The 15,819-nt window shown below is 38.8% G+C and overlaps 1 protein-coding gene across 1 annotated transcript in view; it reads right to left on the reverse strand.

Annotated features, from left to right (window-relative positions):
• The window catches only part of LOC115588980 (uncharacterized), a 654,211-nt gene that overhangs the window by 300,044 nt on the left and 338,348 nt on the right, over positions 1 to 15,819 (reverse strand). Inside the window, exon 5 of the mRNA XM_030429652.1 lies at positions 10,522 to 10,537. Coding sequence (XP_030285512.1) covers positions 10,522 to 10,537 — 16 coding nt within the window. The remainder of the gene's footprint in view (positions 1 to 10,521; positions 10,538 to 15,819) is intronic.

Consider the following 15,819-nt stretch of genomic DNA (forward strand, 5'->3'; position numbering starts at 1 on the left):
TCTGCAGTGAACATTAGAAATGCAACCACTGAATGATTTAAGCAACCTGATTCCAAGTGATCGATATAAAATTCTGTAGGTGAATATGTACATTTCAGTTGCAGGTGGATCCCAGGAAGTCACATATTCTGCAATCCAACTTAAACGTGTTGGAAAGAAGGGTGAGTTCTCTAAATACGGGAAGTAAATGGAAATATCTCTAGTGTAAAAAGTATTGATTTATTTGTTTTCTGTATTGATTCATGTGATTGTCTTCACAGTGGAACAACAAACACCAGAGGAGAGATCAGTTTACTCTGATGTGAGGACCAGAGCTGCAGGTACACTCAGTTACAACTGTCATGTTCAAAGTTTGGTTTGAAATGTTGCGTATCATTTTATTGGAGGTCATTATTTGTTGTTAGTAGTTGTTAATCTTTTGTTATCCCTTGGGTATGCATTAAAACCTACCACGAGGTGTCACCAGAGTTGTGAATCTCATACATTTCTCTGGTCCTTCACACTTTGGGGTTTTTCTAAGTTTGACTTTTCATCAACAAATCCTGAGATCTGCCCTCTGTTTCAGACGACAACCTGCTGTATGCCCAAGTCGTCCACCACAATAAAGGCCAGAAGAAGAAAGGTCAGTAAAGTCTGCATCCACCTGCAGCCGTTATCATCCAACATGTTAGTCTTGGTTTAGCTGTTTATTGTTTTTATGCCTCATATTTCCTTTAAGTGATGTATTGTTCATGATATGCGTTACTTAAGAACAATTTGTTTTACTTCACACTTAACTCAAGTCTGTAAAAATGTGTACTACTCCAGTGGAGACGTGAACCCTGACAGTGTCCATGTCTTATCTCCATTTATAGGACGATCAGCTCCTGCAGCAGCAGATGAAACTGTTTATTCTGAAGTCAAACCGGGATCATCTCTCGGTAACAATGCTGCTGTATAACATCCAGAACAGTGGCGTGCGAGGACTTTTTGAGGGGCAGGGGCAAAAAGAAGGGCACTTTAGCGCGCATTTTGGCTTCCAAGAGGGCACTTTTAGCGTGTTTTGGCTCCCAAGAGGGCAATTTTTAGCATGCTTTGGCTTCCGAAAGGGCACTTTAGGGCATGTTTTGGCTCCCAAGAGGGCACTTTAGCGCATGTTTTGGCGCTCAAAAGGGCAGTTTATCATGTTTTAACCAGCCAAGGGGGCAGTTTAGTGTGTTTTGCCAATCAAGAGGGCACTTTGGCATGCTTTCTTGGCTCTCAAGAGGGCACTTTAGTGCGCGTGTTTCAACAATTGAGCCACGAGGGGGGGCGACTGCCCCCACTGCCCCCTCCCCCTTGTGCACATCACTGATCCAGACTGTAGTGACATCTTCCACAGCTAATCAAATGGATAAAAGCCAGAATAACATGTCAGAAAGCATCTTCACATCTTGAGTAACCCAGTACCTTTGTTTGTTGTGTTGTTCTTCCAGGCCTGTAAGGAGAGAGGAGAGGAGGAAGAGGAAACTGGTCGACAGCATTTCATTCAACTGCTGTAGAAATACGAGACATGCTCAGTATTCTGTACAGTTAATTTTTTGGCAGAGTATGTAAAATAATGGCTTCATATGGATTTTGAGTACTGAAACAAAATCCCTATTTTCTTCACGTACTTCTTTGTTACTTTTCCTTTTTACAATTTTGTTGTCACCTTTTGTTTTTGTTGAGTTTTGTTGGAAACATTGAATGCAAGTCTGATAGAAGATGTTTGAGCTTGTGTCGCAGGGTTCTAGCTTTAAAGTCAGTGTCTTTGTTCAGTGTTAGATCCAGGATAGAAGTCAACACTTACTTTGGATAGAAGTAATAATCTGCTATCAAACAACATCCTGCATGTACAGTACGTATGTTGTTTCTGTCCTTTTTAAACTGAGAGGTATTCTGTATGTTGTTTCACCTCAAAGGATCTTATATTTGTCCTATTCTAAAATCTTTTGAATATTTTTGAAATCAATAACCATTTCTTTTTCCAGCAATAAGCTGTCAGTTGTGTTTTTCATTCAGCCAAACTCAGATGTCAAATGTCAGAGTGTGTCTTAAAGTTTTTACGTCTTCATCCAAACATCCTGGTGGGTCAGATCTGGAAACTTCAAGATCTCTGTGTACACATGTACAATATGTAACTGGAGGATTAATAAAAGTTTGATCAACAACTTAATGAGACCGTTAAGAGTGATAAGAGTCAGAGGGTTAAAACAGTCGAAACAGACGCGTGTGATTGGACGACACAGATCAGACGATCTCTCTCTAGCAGTCTGACATGTGGAGGTTACTCTCGTACATGTAAGAGGAAGTTCTCAGGAAGTAGGACTGAGCAACAGAGACGAGCCTCCCGTCAAAACACACCAGGCAGGCTGCTGCGACGAAACTTTGTTTCCCCGAGATAAAACACCTTTGGACACACCGTAAGAGCTTGTACCCTTCATCAGCCAGGTGCACAGTAAATCATTTCATCACGTTCAGCAAAAATCATGCAGGCACACTTCAAACACGCACACACACGATTCACAGGAACACAGATGTTCTCGGTTCACAGCGAGACGCTTTCAAAATAAAAGTCCCGAATTTAGTGTCTAATATAATTAATGAAATAATAACCTGGCTTCAAAGAATATCAGTTAACTAAATAAAAACACATTAAAGGTCATTTACAGTCGTTACACTAACTGACTGTAGGAAAGTATGTGGTCCTGACATGGGCAGCACCATAAATATATAATGTAGGAGACACTGCTCACACACTACTTTGATATATATATGATTATTAATCACTGGCAATTAATATTACACTCTTAAAAAGGGGCACCACCTCCGTGTTTAGTTATTGGAATAATCCGGAGGACATTATTCCAAACACTTAACTGTACAAGTTGGCTTGGACAGTTAGAGTCCATTCAAAATCAATTTATTCAGTCTCAATATTCTGAAGTAGTGAATTCTTTGCACGTATCCATCGGTTCTCCATATTAAAATTAAGTTCCAGACAAAGACAAACGATTATATGTTTATTGACTAAATAATTTGGGTAAAATAAAAGACATGACAATTTTAGACGAACAACAGATAACAGAAAATGTAAAGACTGTAATTAGGAAAGTAATAAAGTCGTGTGACCGTCGGCAGATGGTAAAGTTAAAGGGTCGGGTTTTTATATATTAAATATTAAGGGAGTAATCTTTTAATACGTACGAGACCCTAACCTCAACTTTCTTAAGTTCATAAGATAGAAGTAAGAACTTTAGACAGAAGTCAGAACTTTAGACACCACTCATTCTCACGTGTGTGGATCCAGCTGCATGAAGACGTTCAGCCGGTTTTGTCTTGGAGTCAGGAGACACTGAAGTTTGGTGTTCTTGAGAGTTCTGGGTTGGACTACGGCACGGCGCGTCGGTCCAGTAGCCAGAGGGAAGGCCGGCACTCTGTTGAGGAACTCTTGGTCCGAAGGCCCAGCGGGGTTTCCGCCTTGGGAGCGCTGGGGCAGAGTCGGTCTCGGCTGGGAGCACACAAAGTCTCTTTCTGTTGGAGACTCTTTGCAAGGCTTGCAACGTTCTTCATCAGATGATCACAGTCTTGAAAAAGACTTTTCTTGGTGGTTTCAAATAGTGGTACTCAAGTTCTGATTCTGAAACTAATTCAACTTCTTCTGAATCAGGCGGTGATACTTTAACAGTATAAAATCAAAAAGAAAAGAATTTGTTCTATTAAAAACTTGAATAAAAGTGAATACTTAAAGTAGGGATTCAATTCGCTTTCTTAGAGCTTGTTGCAAAAATAAAAGTAAAGATTACTTTAAAAATAAAAATAAAATAAAAATGAAAACAAAGAAGAGAAGAAAGAAGAAGGAGAAGAAGCAGGGGGAGAAGAGGACAGGGAGAGAAGCGTGTCCGGAGAAGAAGAGGAAGAGAAGGGGAGAGTGTCTGTTTTTATGACCGGCTGCAGCAGACTGAACGGGGAGGCCGGCTGACAGTGTCACACCTCCTGTGATCTGAGTTGAGGCTTCCAAAAGTTTATCTAACTATACTATTGTATTTAACATTTTGAAATCATGTGTTAACTTTCCCAAAACTTCACCATCTTAAAAGTCGAATTTTTGCCTTTGTGAAAAGATTTTCATTCAAAAGAATTATAACCTGATTAAGACATGAAGCACTTAAGTATACAACATATGACAATATAGTATACAATACACAGTAGAACCAAGGACTTATACATATTCCTTGAAGTTCTATCTTTAACAAAACATATCAGACATTTAACTGGTAAATAATACAAGTATTACACATGAATGATGATCTTCAAATCTCTCCTCCATCGACAAAGGGGAGGGGGTTTCTGTTGACCTCAAACTTATTGAGTAATAAACTTCATTTGGGCTTCACAATAACATAAGAAAGATCTGTTGAATGACCTTCTTACTCTATTTCGGGATCCGTTAAATTTAAGAAATTGAGATGTAGTTTATTTGTTATTTAGGACTTATTTGAATTTGAGTGAGAACAGAAGACTGCAAAGGGCGAATGGTATGTCAGACCCAGGAACAACAACGGTCGTAAATAACAGTTGGACATGTGAGGAGAAGAACACACAGATTAGGTTCCCCATTAAGCCTTCCCCCACTGGAGAATGTTCCAGAGGGAGAGAAACGTAGCTTAGTAAAACATCTTAAATCACCACATCTATGTTAGAAACCAGTCCTTCTTCCTTTTGGTGTGACCAAAGAAAACTCCATCGGGCTTGACCTTGTTTGACCTGAGGAACAGGGGTTCATCTTCTCTGGAGGAAGGAGAACAGACCAGATGTGCTTTAGTCGTTGTAAATTACAAAGAAGATCTCTGGTGATCTGTTTATAGCAAGATAAACAACATTCTCTCACTTTGTGGAGAGGAGAGGATTTGCCAGGCCAGGATATGGGGGCTTTCAGTCCCATATGCTGGAAAAAGGAGTTGATTTGGGTTAAAGGTAATCATGGCTGAAATGAGACCACTTTAAGATGCAGAGACAGAGGCAGGTGCTCCTACATGACTCACTCAATCACACACACACCTTATTATATCGTTATCTCAGGAAAACAAAGTTTCGTTATCTCGAGATCTGAGAAAATTATCTCGTTATCTCGGGAAAACGGAGGAAATTATGTCGTTATAACGAGAAGACAAAGTTTCGTTATCTCGAGGTCTCGAGAAAATTATCTCGTTATCTCGGGAAAACGCAGGAAATTATGTCGTTTTAACGAGAAGACAAAGTTTTGTTATCTCGAGATCTGAGAAAATTATCTCATTATCTCGGGAAAACGGAGGAAATTATGTCGTTATAACGAGAAGACAAAGTTTCGTTATCTCGAGGTCTCGAGAAAATCATCTCGCTATCTCGGGGAAACGGAGGAAATTATGTCGTTATAACGAGAAGACAAAGTTTCGTTATCTCGAGATCTTGAGAAAATTATCTTGTTATCTCGGGAAAACGGAGGAAATAAAATGTATGAATGCATGGCCGTTTAGGGTTTCCGTACTGGTTGATCCCTCGCTGCTGTAAAGAGGCAAACAACAGAACAGCTGAAGTTGTGACATATTTCTCAGATACTGTGAGAATGAAGTGAAGGATTGTGGTCGTCCCCAATACTTTTCTTCAGGTTCTTATTGATCCAAAAAAGCTGCTGAATTGAAACTGTTAATAAAGTTCTACTGACTTCTACTCTACCAACTTACCAGAGACACTGAGCCAACAATCACCAAATTCCACACCATAGTTTGTCCTCACATCACACAGGTACTGTCCTGAGTCCTCAGTCCTGAGTCTGGACACATGAAGTCTGAGTCTTCCGTCTTTGAGGGCGTCTTTGTCCCACTGGACTCGTCCTACAAACTGTTGATCCCGAGACTCTGGGACCTCAACACCTCCACGTATTTCAAACAGGACTGAGACTTTGTGATCAGTTTTCATCTCACAGTAGATATAAAGTGAGTCGGGGGAAGTGTCAGCTGTGGTTGTGAACGTCCATTCCAGTGTGATGTTGTGGTTCTCCTCTGCCTGATAGGAGGTCTGTGTCACATTCACTACAAATGTTCCTGTTGAGGAGACAGAGAGGGAAAGTGAGGAGCAGACACACTGACAGCTTTAACATGGCAGCCTTTAAACTCCATCTCCATGTTTGTGTGGACAGTTTAGTGACGTCTCAGAGCTGCAGAGGCTCATCAACATCAGCTGTTTGCTCACATGTGGGCCACTTTAACTGCTTCATTGAATCACAGTGTCAGAAAGTGAAGCTTTAAACTGACCACAGACACAGTTGAGGCTGATGAGCAGCAGGATCCTGCAGATCATCTTCTCCCTGTGAGAGGAGACAGAGGTGAAGAGTCATGTGATCACAGTTCAGTCCTCACATGTACCACAACCAACATCTACAGTCTGTCTTTAGTCTTCTAAACACTCCTCTGTCTTCATCATCCTCATCATCACACACAAGGACCTCCTGACTGGACACAGTCTGGATGCTAATGCTAAGCTGCTGTGTTGTTTTTCTGACACAAGATGGCGCCAAAAGTATGTGAACAACACAGGCTGTTATGACCACCTGGCTCATGGCAGACTACACAGTTAAACCATTTCAATATATTTATTAAAAGTAGGCCCTAAGATACAAAGAAACTAAGGATCAGTGTAAGTGGCAGCTAACTATGTGTAGTATGATATGGACTGTTGCATTGAGAATGTGCAAACTAACAAAAAATAACTGAGAAGAACTGTTGGCAGTTGTCATCGCAGGCAGGGAGAGAGAGAGAGGCGTCCCTGGAATCTTCTACCTAAATACTCTCCCAGGCAATCAGACCCAACCATGTGCACCTGGATTGGACCTGACCTGGAAAGCAAAAATGGGCAAGGCACCAGGGAAACAGCGCCTCCCCCACCACACAGGAGAAGGACACCTATCCCCAGGAATACAGAGATGCATAGCAGAGGCAGACAGACAAACAGGAAGTAGATTATTCAGCATGTCTGGTTGTAAAGGTGTGACAACATAATGTCAATGATGTAAACATGTAACACTGAAACATTATAAACACATATAAACAGTTTCTCCATATAAAGTCATGAGACAACAACTACAAATGAAAAGGAACAAGATTGAATGTGTTATCATGTGTCTCATAGTTGAACATGTCCTCTATAGACTTAATGTTTAGTGTCAAGATTTAAATGTGGTAATGTTTCCACAAGATGTTTGGTTAAAGTTGTTTTTTGTAAAGTCCATCATCCAGCTGACTGATCCCAGTGAACATGTCTCACACATCACTGGTGACAACTGGCTGGAAAGTGAAAGAACCAGAAGTGATAGAGAACATGAAGATGAGCTCTTATTTCACCTTCATGGACAAAAGATCCATCAGGATGTTCTGGAGGCTTTTTGTCAACAGTAAACTGTCCGTATAATTATACATTATTAAAGTAATTGATGCTTTTTAAACAGTTCAAAAGACAAAAGATATAAATCTTTCATTATATTATAATATAATAATATATAATATCAAACTTTCAGTCATTGTTGAAATTGTGGTTTGTTCCACTGAGTTAAGTTAAATAAATACATATATGAGTTTGTGAGTCTTTAGTTATTAGTGGATGAAGAATGAGAACAAGTCTTCATCAGGTGGGATCAAAAATGGTGAACACAAACACCCTGACAGTCTGTCATGTGAGGAGGAGGAAGTGACGTGAGGACTTGTCCGAGCTGAAAACGTGAGAATTAAAAAGAGAAAAGTCACTGGAGACAGATGCAGCCAAATGTGCAAAAATCTGCAGCTTTTTCAATAAAAGGAGCTCGCGGTCTGAAACGACCAATGAAGATGATGAAACGGGTAAGAAGGCAAGATGAACAAAATGCAACTTTACCTGCAACGTTCAAGTTAATTGATTAGCCCATCAAGTCAATGAATTGCGTGGCGTTGTAACATATAGCCAGCCCAACCTGACGTTACATCATTTGAATAATAGTGTGATGTGACGAAATATAACTGGGAAACTTTGTCTTGTAGCCTCTCAGATATAAGATGCAGCATGAAGCAGCAGCCGGGAGCCCACCACAGGTCCAGTGTGGGCAGGTAGGATTGTTCATTCACTGAATATTATTATAATTACTATAATGAAGAGTATGGTGTAGACCTGCTCTGTATGATAAATGAGATAATTATTGATAATAGATGATTCAGCACTACAATATTGAAACTGACTTGAGAAAAGGGAGATTTGTGTTGAGAATTCTGACCATTTTTAAAATGTGATTTAGTGTCAGAGGCAGAGCAGGAGCCAGTGGTGAGGAAGGGAAGGAACCATATTCCATTTCATGTTTAGGGATTAGATATCTGTGAACACTAATTTGGTTGATATTTGATATTGCAGAAAAGGACATTCTGATGGTGTATTTGTGAAATCTAAGTTCTGATTATGTTGTTATTAGAGAGTGTAACACTTTTTTTCTTTACATTTTCTTTTTTTTTAATTAATATTTAATTATTCAATTTTTTTTTTTAATTTGTTGAAAACGGTGTTGTGTTGCAAAGAAAAATGGTGGAGATGTGCACTCATGTTGAAATAAATCCACATTGTGAAACAACCATTACTTGTGCTGAATTGGAGTTATTTTAGAAATAATACACAGAATTACAAGGCTTTAGAGAACAGTGCGCTATCATAGGCTTAACATGTAAAGTTAAGCTATTTTAAAATAATAAGTCATGATCTATAGTGGGCCGGTCTGAGGCATGAAACTCAAGGGCTGAAAATGAGTCCCACTCCGGCCCTGGTTCCCTCTAAATCTATGAGGAACACTGCTGACAGCTTATTGATGGAACAAGTTTATTGATGCAGAAAATGGTCAACCACCTTTTAAAAATACATTTATATATATACAAAAACATGAAATATAGAGAATATCAAGCATTTTTAAAATGACAAAAGAAGCTTGTATGTTAACAGGATGTTTTTCACATAAAATGCATTAAATGTTCTAAATGTTTAACTCTTTTTAATCAGAAGCTACAAAAGAAGCTGACTTTAAAGTGGCACTATCACCTCGTACCGAGTGTCCACACATAATATTTGTTCTCTGCAACAACAAACAACAACAAAGGTGTCAGAACATACCGGACGTAAATAACCAAACATTTCAATGTTTATATGTGATGATCTAAACTCTTTATACAAAATACAACAGAAGATTAAAACCATATGATACAGTTATTTTAAATGAGCTGCTGTTAGATTAACTTTACAAAATGCTGTGTGTTATTTGTTCAGCACAGCTGCACACATTGATCACAGAGAAGCTGTCAAAGTACAGATGGAGTTTTTCATGTTGTCATCCATTCCGTTGGTTTAGTTGCTACAGATTTCATTATTGAGCTGAAAGAAACAGAAAGTCAACGAGAAAGATTCAGGACGACGTCACGATCAACATGTTTTATCACATTTAACTGACTTTCACAAGTCTCACTCTCGGTGTTTTTAAGATCAATAAAATAATATGTGAGATTATTGGATTAATCTTAAAGGATTGATCAGTGAATCACTGACAGTTAATTGTTTTATTTTAGTATTTCTAACAGCTCCATGGTGAATAAAAGCTATAAATTGTACCATGTTCAGCTTCTTTACGGCCTCTGATTGTGTCATAGAGACAAACATCACCTACAGAGAAATAGAAATCAAGCCAAGGTGAGTTTAATCACTAAAACTGTAACAACTAATGAATCATGTGAGACCTCAGATTCATTAGATCATTTAAAATGTGTTTATAGGCTCAAAAAGACTGTGACAACCCAACAATTCTATTCTGCAAATGATAATATCAGCTTAACAGTTTGAGTTAAAAGTTGATTATTTGCAGAATTCTGGTGTTTCTTAACCCACCTCCAGTCTTTCGTCTTGTTCACCAACTAAGAAGTGTTTTAGGAACGGCTGATTATCCTAGAGGCAACTACAAGACAGCTTTCCTTTGTCACATTTCACCTGATTGGATTCTTGTGTGTGTGTTCAAATTCTCTATAGGTGATGAAGTTGCTTTTCTATCTTTCAGAGAGTGAAGCTTGATTTATTGATCTTCTGATAGTGTGGTCACTTTGTGTCTTTGGATACAACTGATCCAGTTTCTGTCAAGTGTTTCACAGTTTGTATTGTTACATGCACTGCCCCTTTAGAAACCTTGAGTCTCACATTTTCTAGGCACTTTCTGATTATTTCCAAGTTCATGTGACAATATTAGAGATTTTCAATGGTCTCAGACTTTTGGACCCCACTGTATAATATATAAGATTAGATTGATAAGATTAGTTTAACTGCTTACCGTGGTGAAGAGCAGGGTAATGAACATTCTCGTAGTCCACATGATCTGTGTTGGTGTTCTCAGACTGGACTGGTCTACAACATGTATCAGATACAGAACATTTAAATAGGAACATAAAAATGTGTTGATGTTACGTTCAACATGAGATGAGAGAGTGTTGCACCTACCTGACGAAGCCTGAATCTGTGAAAGAGACACTTGTTGTTAGATGGTTGTTATACTGCTGTTCTCTCTCATGAGGTCAGAGTATGTGTATGTATTTGAATAATTAAAGAATGTGTAAAAACAGAAGAAGAAGGTCTCACCCTTGGACGCTCTGTAGCAAAACAAAACGAGCAGAGGAATAACAAGAACGATTCCACAAACCAGCCCAACAATCAACAGTACAGGAAGTGAAGAGCTGTCAGGCCTGGACACCGCTGGAATAACTAGGAGAACAATATTCATCTGAATTTATTTCTCAGTCAAAAACAAACAGTTTACAAGAAAATGCAGCAATAGTTTTAATCCTACTCACCCTGAACTGACATCCAGCTCTGTGCTGACTCTCGTCCTGAGTGTTGACACTTGTAGAATCCTTCATCTGACTTTGACACTGCAGAGATATTTAACTCCCATCTGCTGTCATTTTGAATGACTTTCTCATTGTGATAGAAAAACACAATGGAGTCAAATGTTTGACTTCTTAATTTGCAGCACAGACTAACAGAATGTCCTTCAGTCACAGGACGGGCAGGGCTCAGCAGGATCGTTTCTCCATCTGTTAAACAGTCAAAGAATACGAGGTTTCAGTCAGAGATCAGCTGGTTGAGGAACTTGAGAATGAGCTGATGTAGAGAGATGACAAAAGACATACTGTTTTTTTTATTTATTTAACATTGTTATCACTGATTTAACAGTGATCATAAAATGTGACGTTTCATCTTCATACACCTTGTGTGTCTAATGTTCAAGAACCCTTTCAGTTGGCTGAATCTGTAAACTCACAGCTAAATATCACTAAATCCTTCACACTGGACTTTAAATGGTGATCATTGACCTAAAAACTGAAGAACACATCAGCCACAAAACTATATCTAAGCAATATTACCACTTACCACTTCAGTGCTGCTTGTGGACCACATCACTGTCGTGCTCAAATGACGTTAAGGCACACCCTCGAGGGTATTATTGCGATTATACAACTAATACCAACACAAATAATATAAGATATACAGTCAAGTATATCCATGTTGATGGACATTTTGCTCTCAAATTGTAAAGGTTTTTGCGAGTGTGCGTCGCGTTTCCATGGAAACACATGGGGTCTGACTAATAACTGAAACAAAATCAATCCCGTCAGTAGACTCATATGTGTAATGGAGCGTACCACTGCAGCAAATAGTCCAAACCTTAGTAACAACCTAGCAACAGAAAGGATTTTCTAGTCCCAGAAGTGTGAACTCTGAGCTGACGTTAATGTTTTCCTTGTTGTTGTTGTCGGAACTACTTGTTGTATGATCAATATTTATACATGGTTAAAATCACAGTGTGATTAAATACTTGTTTGAAGTAATAAGTCAAAGAAAAACATAATGTCATGAAATCATACCCTGTACAGTGATGTTGACTGCGTTGCTGAACTCTCCTGAAACAGACTCACACCAGTACACTGCATCACTGAACCTGTCAGTGTTTATGATGCATGTTGATCCATTCATTGTCCCCCAAGTGGAGCAGGCTGATGAGTCGCTGTCCCCAGTTGAAAACCAAATCACTCTCCACTTAGTAGAGTTTCCCTCACAGCTCAGTGAGACAGAGTCAGAGGTGAAGTGTTGAGCTCTGTCAGGACTCACTGTGAGAGATGCTGATGAGTGAATATCTGAAAAACAACATGTGATAAGAGGTCAAACAGAGCACAGAGATCTTCAGATAGAAAATGCCTCCATTCAAATAGTCCTTAGCTTTGTTTTTATTGTAACAAAGGTCAGTATTTTGGTCAAATACTGATTTCTACTTTGACCTCTTGCTACAATTTTGAGAACATTTTAAAATGATAGACAACCAAGTGACTCCAGCTGCTGTAAGCAGAAGAAGAGCTTAAGTATCCAGACAAAAGGTACTTTTTGTAAATGAGAGCAGAGTTTTAGCCAAGATATCATATCTGTCTTTTTGTGTGTTATGTTAAAGAGTGAGGACAGAAGAAAACAAGTAAATTCCACGCAGTAAGGTGGAAAGCATGAAGTTTAGCTTGGTGCTAGTGAGAGAGAGACAAGATCATAAGACCACAGTAAATTCATTTGATTTTTTCAAGATACTGTTTGTTTCTCATCATTTAGAAACAAGATGAATAGAGCTGATATAACATCTGTTTCTTAAGAGATAGAAACAAACTGACCTGCAGACCAGACAAACTTAGAGGAACTGTCATAAGTGGAATACTCTGGATCTCCTCTTCCAGCTCTGCACCTATATCGTGCTGTGTGTGTCTGTCCATGAACAATGTAGGAATCCTGTTCAGTCCCACTGCTGCTGCCAGGTAGCTGCTCAAGTCTATAGGAGAGATAGTCTGTTGGACGAGGAATAGACCTATACCAGTAGAACCTCCATCCTGCAGATGGATCTTTAACTCTGCAGTTCAGAGTAACTGAGGCTCCAGCACTCAGCCATGATGAAGACACAGTGAAGACAGGCCGGGGTCCTGTTGGAAAATGTTTAAATGAAATCATGTATTGATAGTGGATCAGATACATTCTGCACAATCAGTGCATACTGAAGATTTACTTTAAAAATATACATAAACAAAAACAGTTTTTAATGAGCTGTATAATCTTCACTTTGAAAGAAATGTGATGTGACTTACGGTCTGATACTGTCAGTTTGATGGGATCACTCCAATCTGTTGAAGAATGCTGCGTATGTTTCTTTCTGCCCTTACACCTGTAGTCTCCACTGTGGGATTCAGTCACAGATGTAATACTGTGTTCATTTTGATCTGAAGGTTTTTCTGAGCTGGTTGATCTCCATTCATACTCCCACTCAGTGTCTCCTCCATCTTTGATCTCACATCTGAGAGTGATCCTCTCTCCTCTGTATACTTCAGTCCAGTTTGGCTGCAGAGTCACAACAGCCTTGTTTGGAACTGTTCATGTTCAAGAATTCACAGAAAGGAAACAAAAATGTGCAGAAGCCCAGAGGGACAAGTGAGAATTCATTTCTTCTGGTGCTCCATTTTCTAAGTTACACATTGTGTTTCATGTGTTTAAGACTGCAAAATTCATCATAAGGGAAATTCAGTGTCTCTTTCTGTAATACTTATGTTGACCACCAGAGGCAGAAGTGCTCCACTACTCATGTCCTGAATCACACATCATACGTACACTTTGCAAAACATAGTTTTATTAACATGGCTTATAAATAAGTTATACTGTTGCTGCTGAACTCTGTGACAGTAACAATAACTTTACAGAGCTGCTGGATACAGTTAAGAGTGATTTTATTACTCATACATAGAGAATATAGAGAAATAAAGTTTAAAGATGTACAGAAATTATGCCAAAGAGCATTGAAACTGTTCTGGAGGTTTGTAGTTTATGATTACTTTGATCATATCAGACACTTTAGTTTGGTTAATTATTTGTCATCATCTGTTTGTGAAGCATTTGACAACTTGTGACTGTTGCAGCTCCCAGAGATCATAACGAGAAACACAGCATGTGGCAGCAAACACACCACGTCACCACCCACAATGACTGAGTGAGTGACAGACTGTTGTAAGTGACTGTATCACACAACTATACACAGTGTTGGACCATAATGAAGACTAAAAACTAAAGACTAAAGTATCTTTACATTCACTAAACTTATTCCAGTGTGAAGTCAGTGGCATCATGCAGAGCTACACTTTCCAAGTATCTTCCCTGAACAACTGAGCACTAATCCAGTCATTTCATAATGTGCACTGAGTAAAATGACACATATATGGAAAAACACAGCTCCTAAAACATGTGATCAAGAGTGATACAGCAGGTGACATACAGGACAAACATAATCAGTAAATATAGAAAAGATAACTAGTCACCTTCAGCATGTCCGTACAGGAGTGTATTCAGCACTAAAATAAAGAGTAAAACTTCATTAGACCAGAATCAAATACAAAATCCAGCTGGAGTTTCATCAGTGACAACTATTGTTTATCAATCAACAGTATCACACAGTTCTGTGATGATACAGAGCTACAGAGGTGGGAAACACATCTAAAAACCTCTTCAATATATAAAGGCCTGGTAAATAAGCAATACATGTAATTCCACAGCTATATACATAATACCTGTGATCATATACTGTACATGCATTGTCCAGGTACGTGTGCACAAACTAGTGCGTAAGTAACCAGTTGAGTAATAAACTTAACATAATCCTCCAATCTGAACCAAAACAAACAGCAACAAAGTTCATGTCTACACAACTACTACACTGATATAAATACTGACAATCACATAGAAAGTCACAGATGTACTCACAGAATAACCCGAGCACACCGAGCAGAGCGTGACCCATCTTCACATCCAGCACCGACACTGTCACTCTGGTTCTGATCAAACTTTACTTTGTATTGATTAATATGCAGCAGAGAGAAAAGAGAAGTTACGTTTCTTACAAATGTGAGAGCAGAGTTTTTCTTCAGCTTCTTCTTCAGAGTGTCTGTCTGACTCTGTTCTTACTTCCCCTTCACACAAAGCTCAAACCACGGAAGGGGTGCTGACCACAGCACACTTTGACATATTTACATTTCCTGTGCACGGAAAATAAATTGTTAGCTCATCTCCCTCATAAAGGTTTGTTTCTCATCTTTATCTCACATCCAACAAACATAAGATCATTGGATTCAATCATATTACAACAGAGTTTTTTTATTCAGTTAAAGAATAAAATTAGACAAATTAGAAAAGATTGTCAGTCGGGCGTCTTCAGATATCAATCTAAAAAGGCAGAGTTTTATATTAGCTATCAATGTTCCACAACTTTTAACCTGTAAGACGTGACCTGTCCTGTGAGCTGCAGCCTGATAAGATGGAGTAAAGATATCTGTAAACTGAGATGACTTTGTTTTTGCCTCATGTTACTACAGTGACTCCAGATATCAAATAGGATCATCATGAGGGAAATAAAATATCATGAACAAAAAACTAAAATGAACTGCAGCGTGTTTTAGAGTGAGAAGAACACGTGAAGCCAGTTCTCATCAAATATGTTTCCAGTTTGGTTTCACACATAATGACGTGATGCTGTGATAGATAGAATTTGACAATGACATCATTCACAGCTCAGAAGTGTGTTTTTTTCCTCTTGTGGTAGAAGTTGAGTTGAGTAAAGCAGGGTGACATTTTCAGCTGCAAAAGAGTCAAAGAACATGAAAAGTTTAAAGTCAGATCACTATTACTTAGAGAGTACTACAACTTTATAAGAATGAGGCTCTCAAGTAA

The sequence above is a fragment of the Sparus aurata genome, chromosome 10 (assembly GCF_900880675.1).
Source record: "Sparus aurata chromosome 10, fSpaAur1.1, whole genome shotgun sequence".
NCBI classification, from domain to species: domain Eukaryota; kingdom Metazoa; phylum Chordata; class Actinopteri; order Spariformes; family Sparidae; genus Sparus; species Sparus aurata.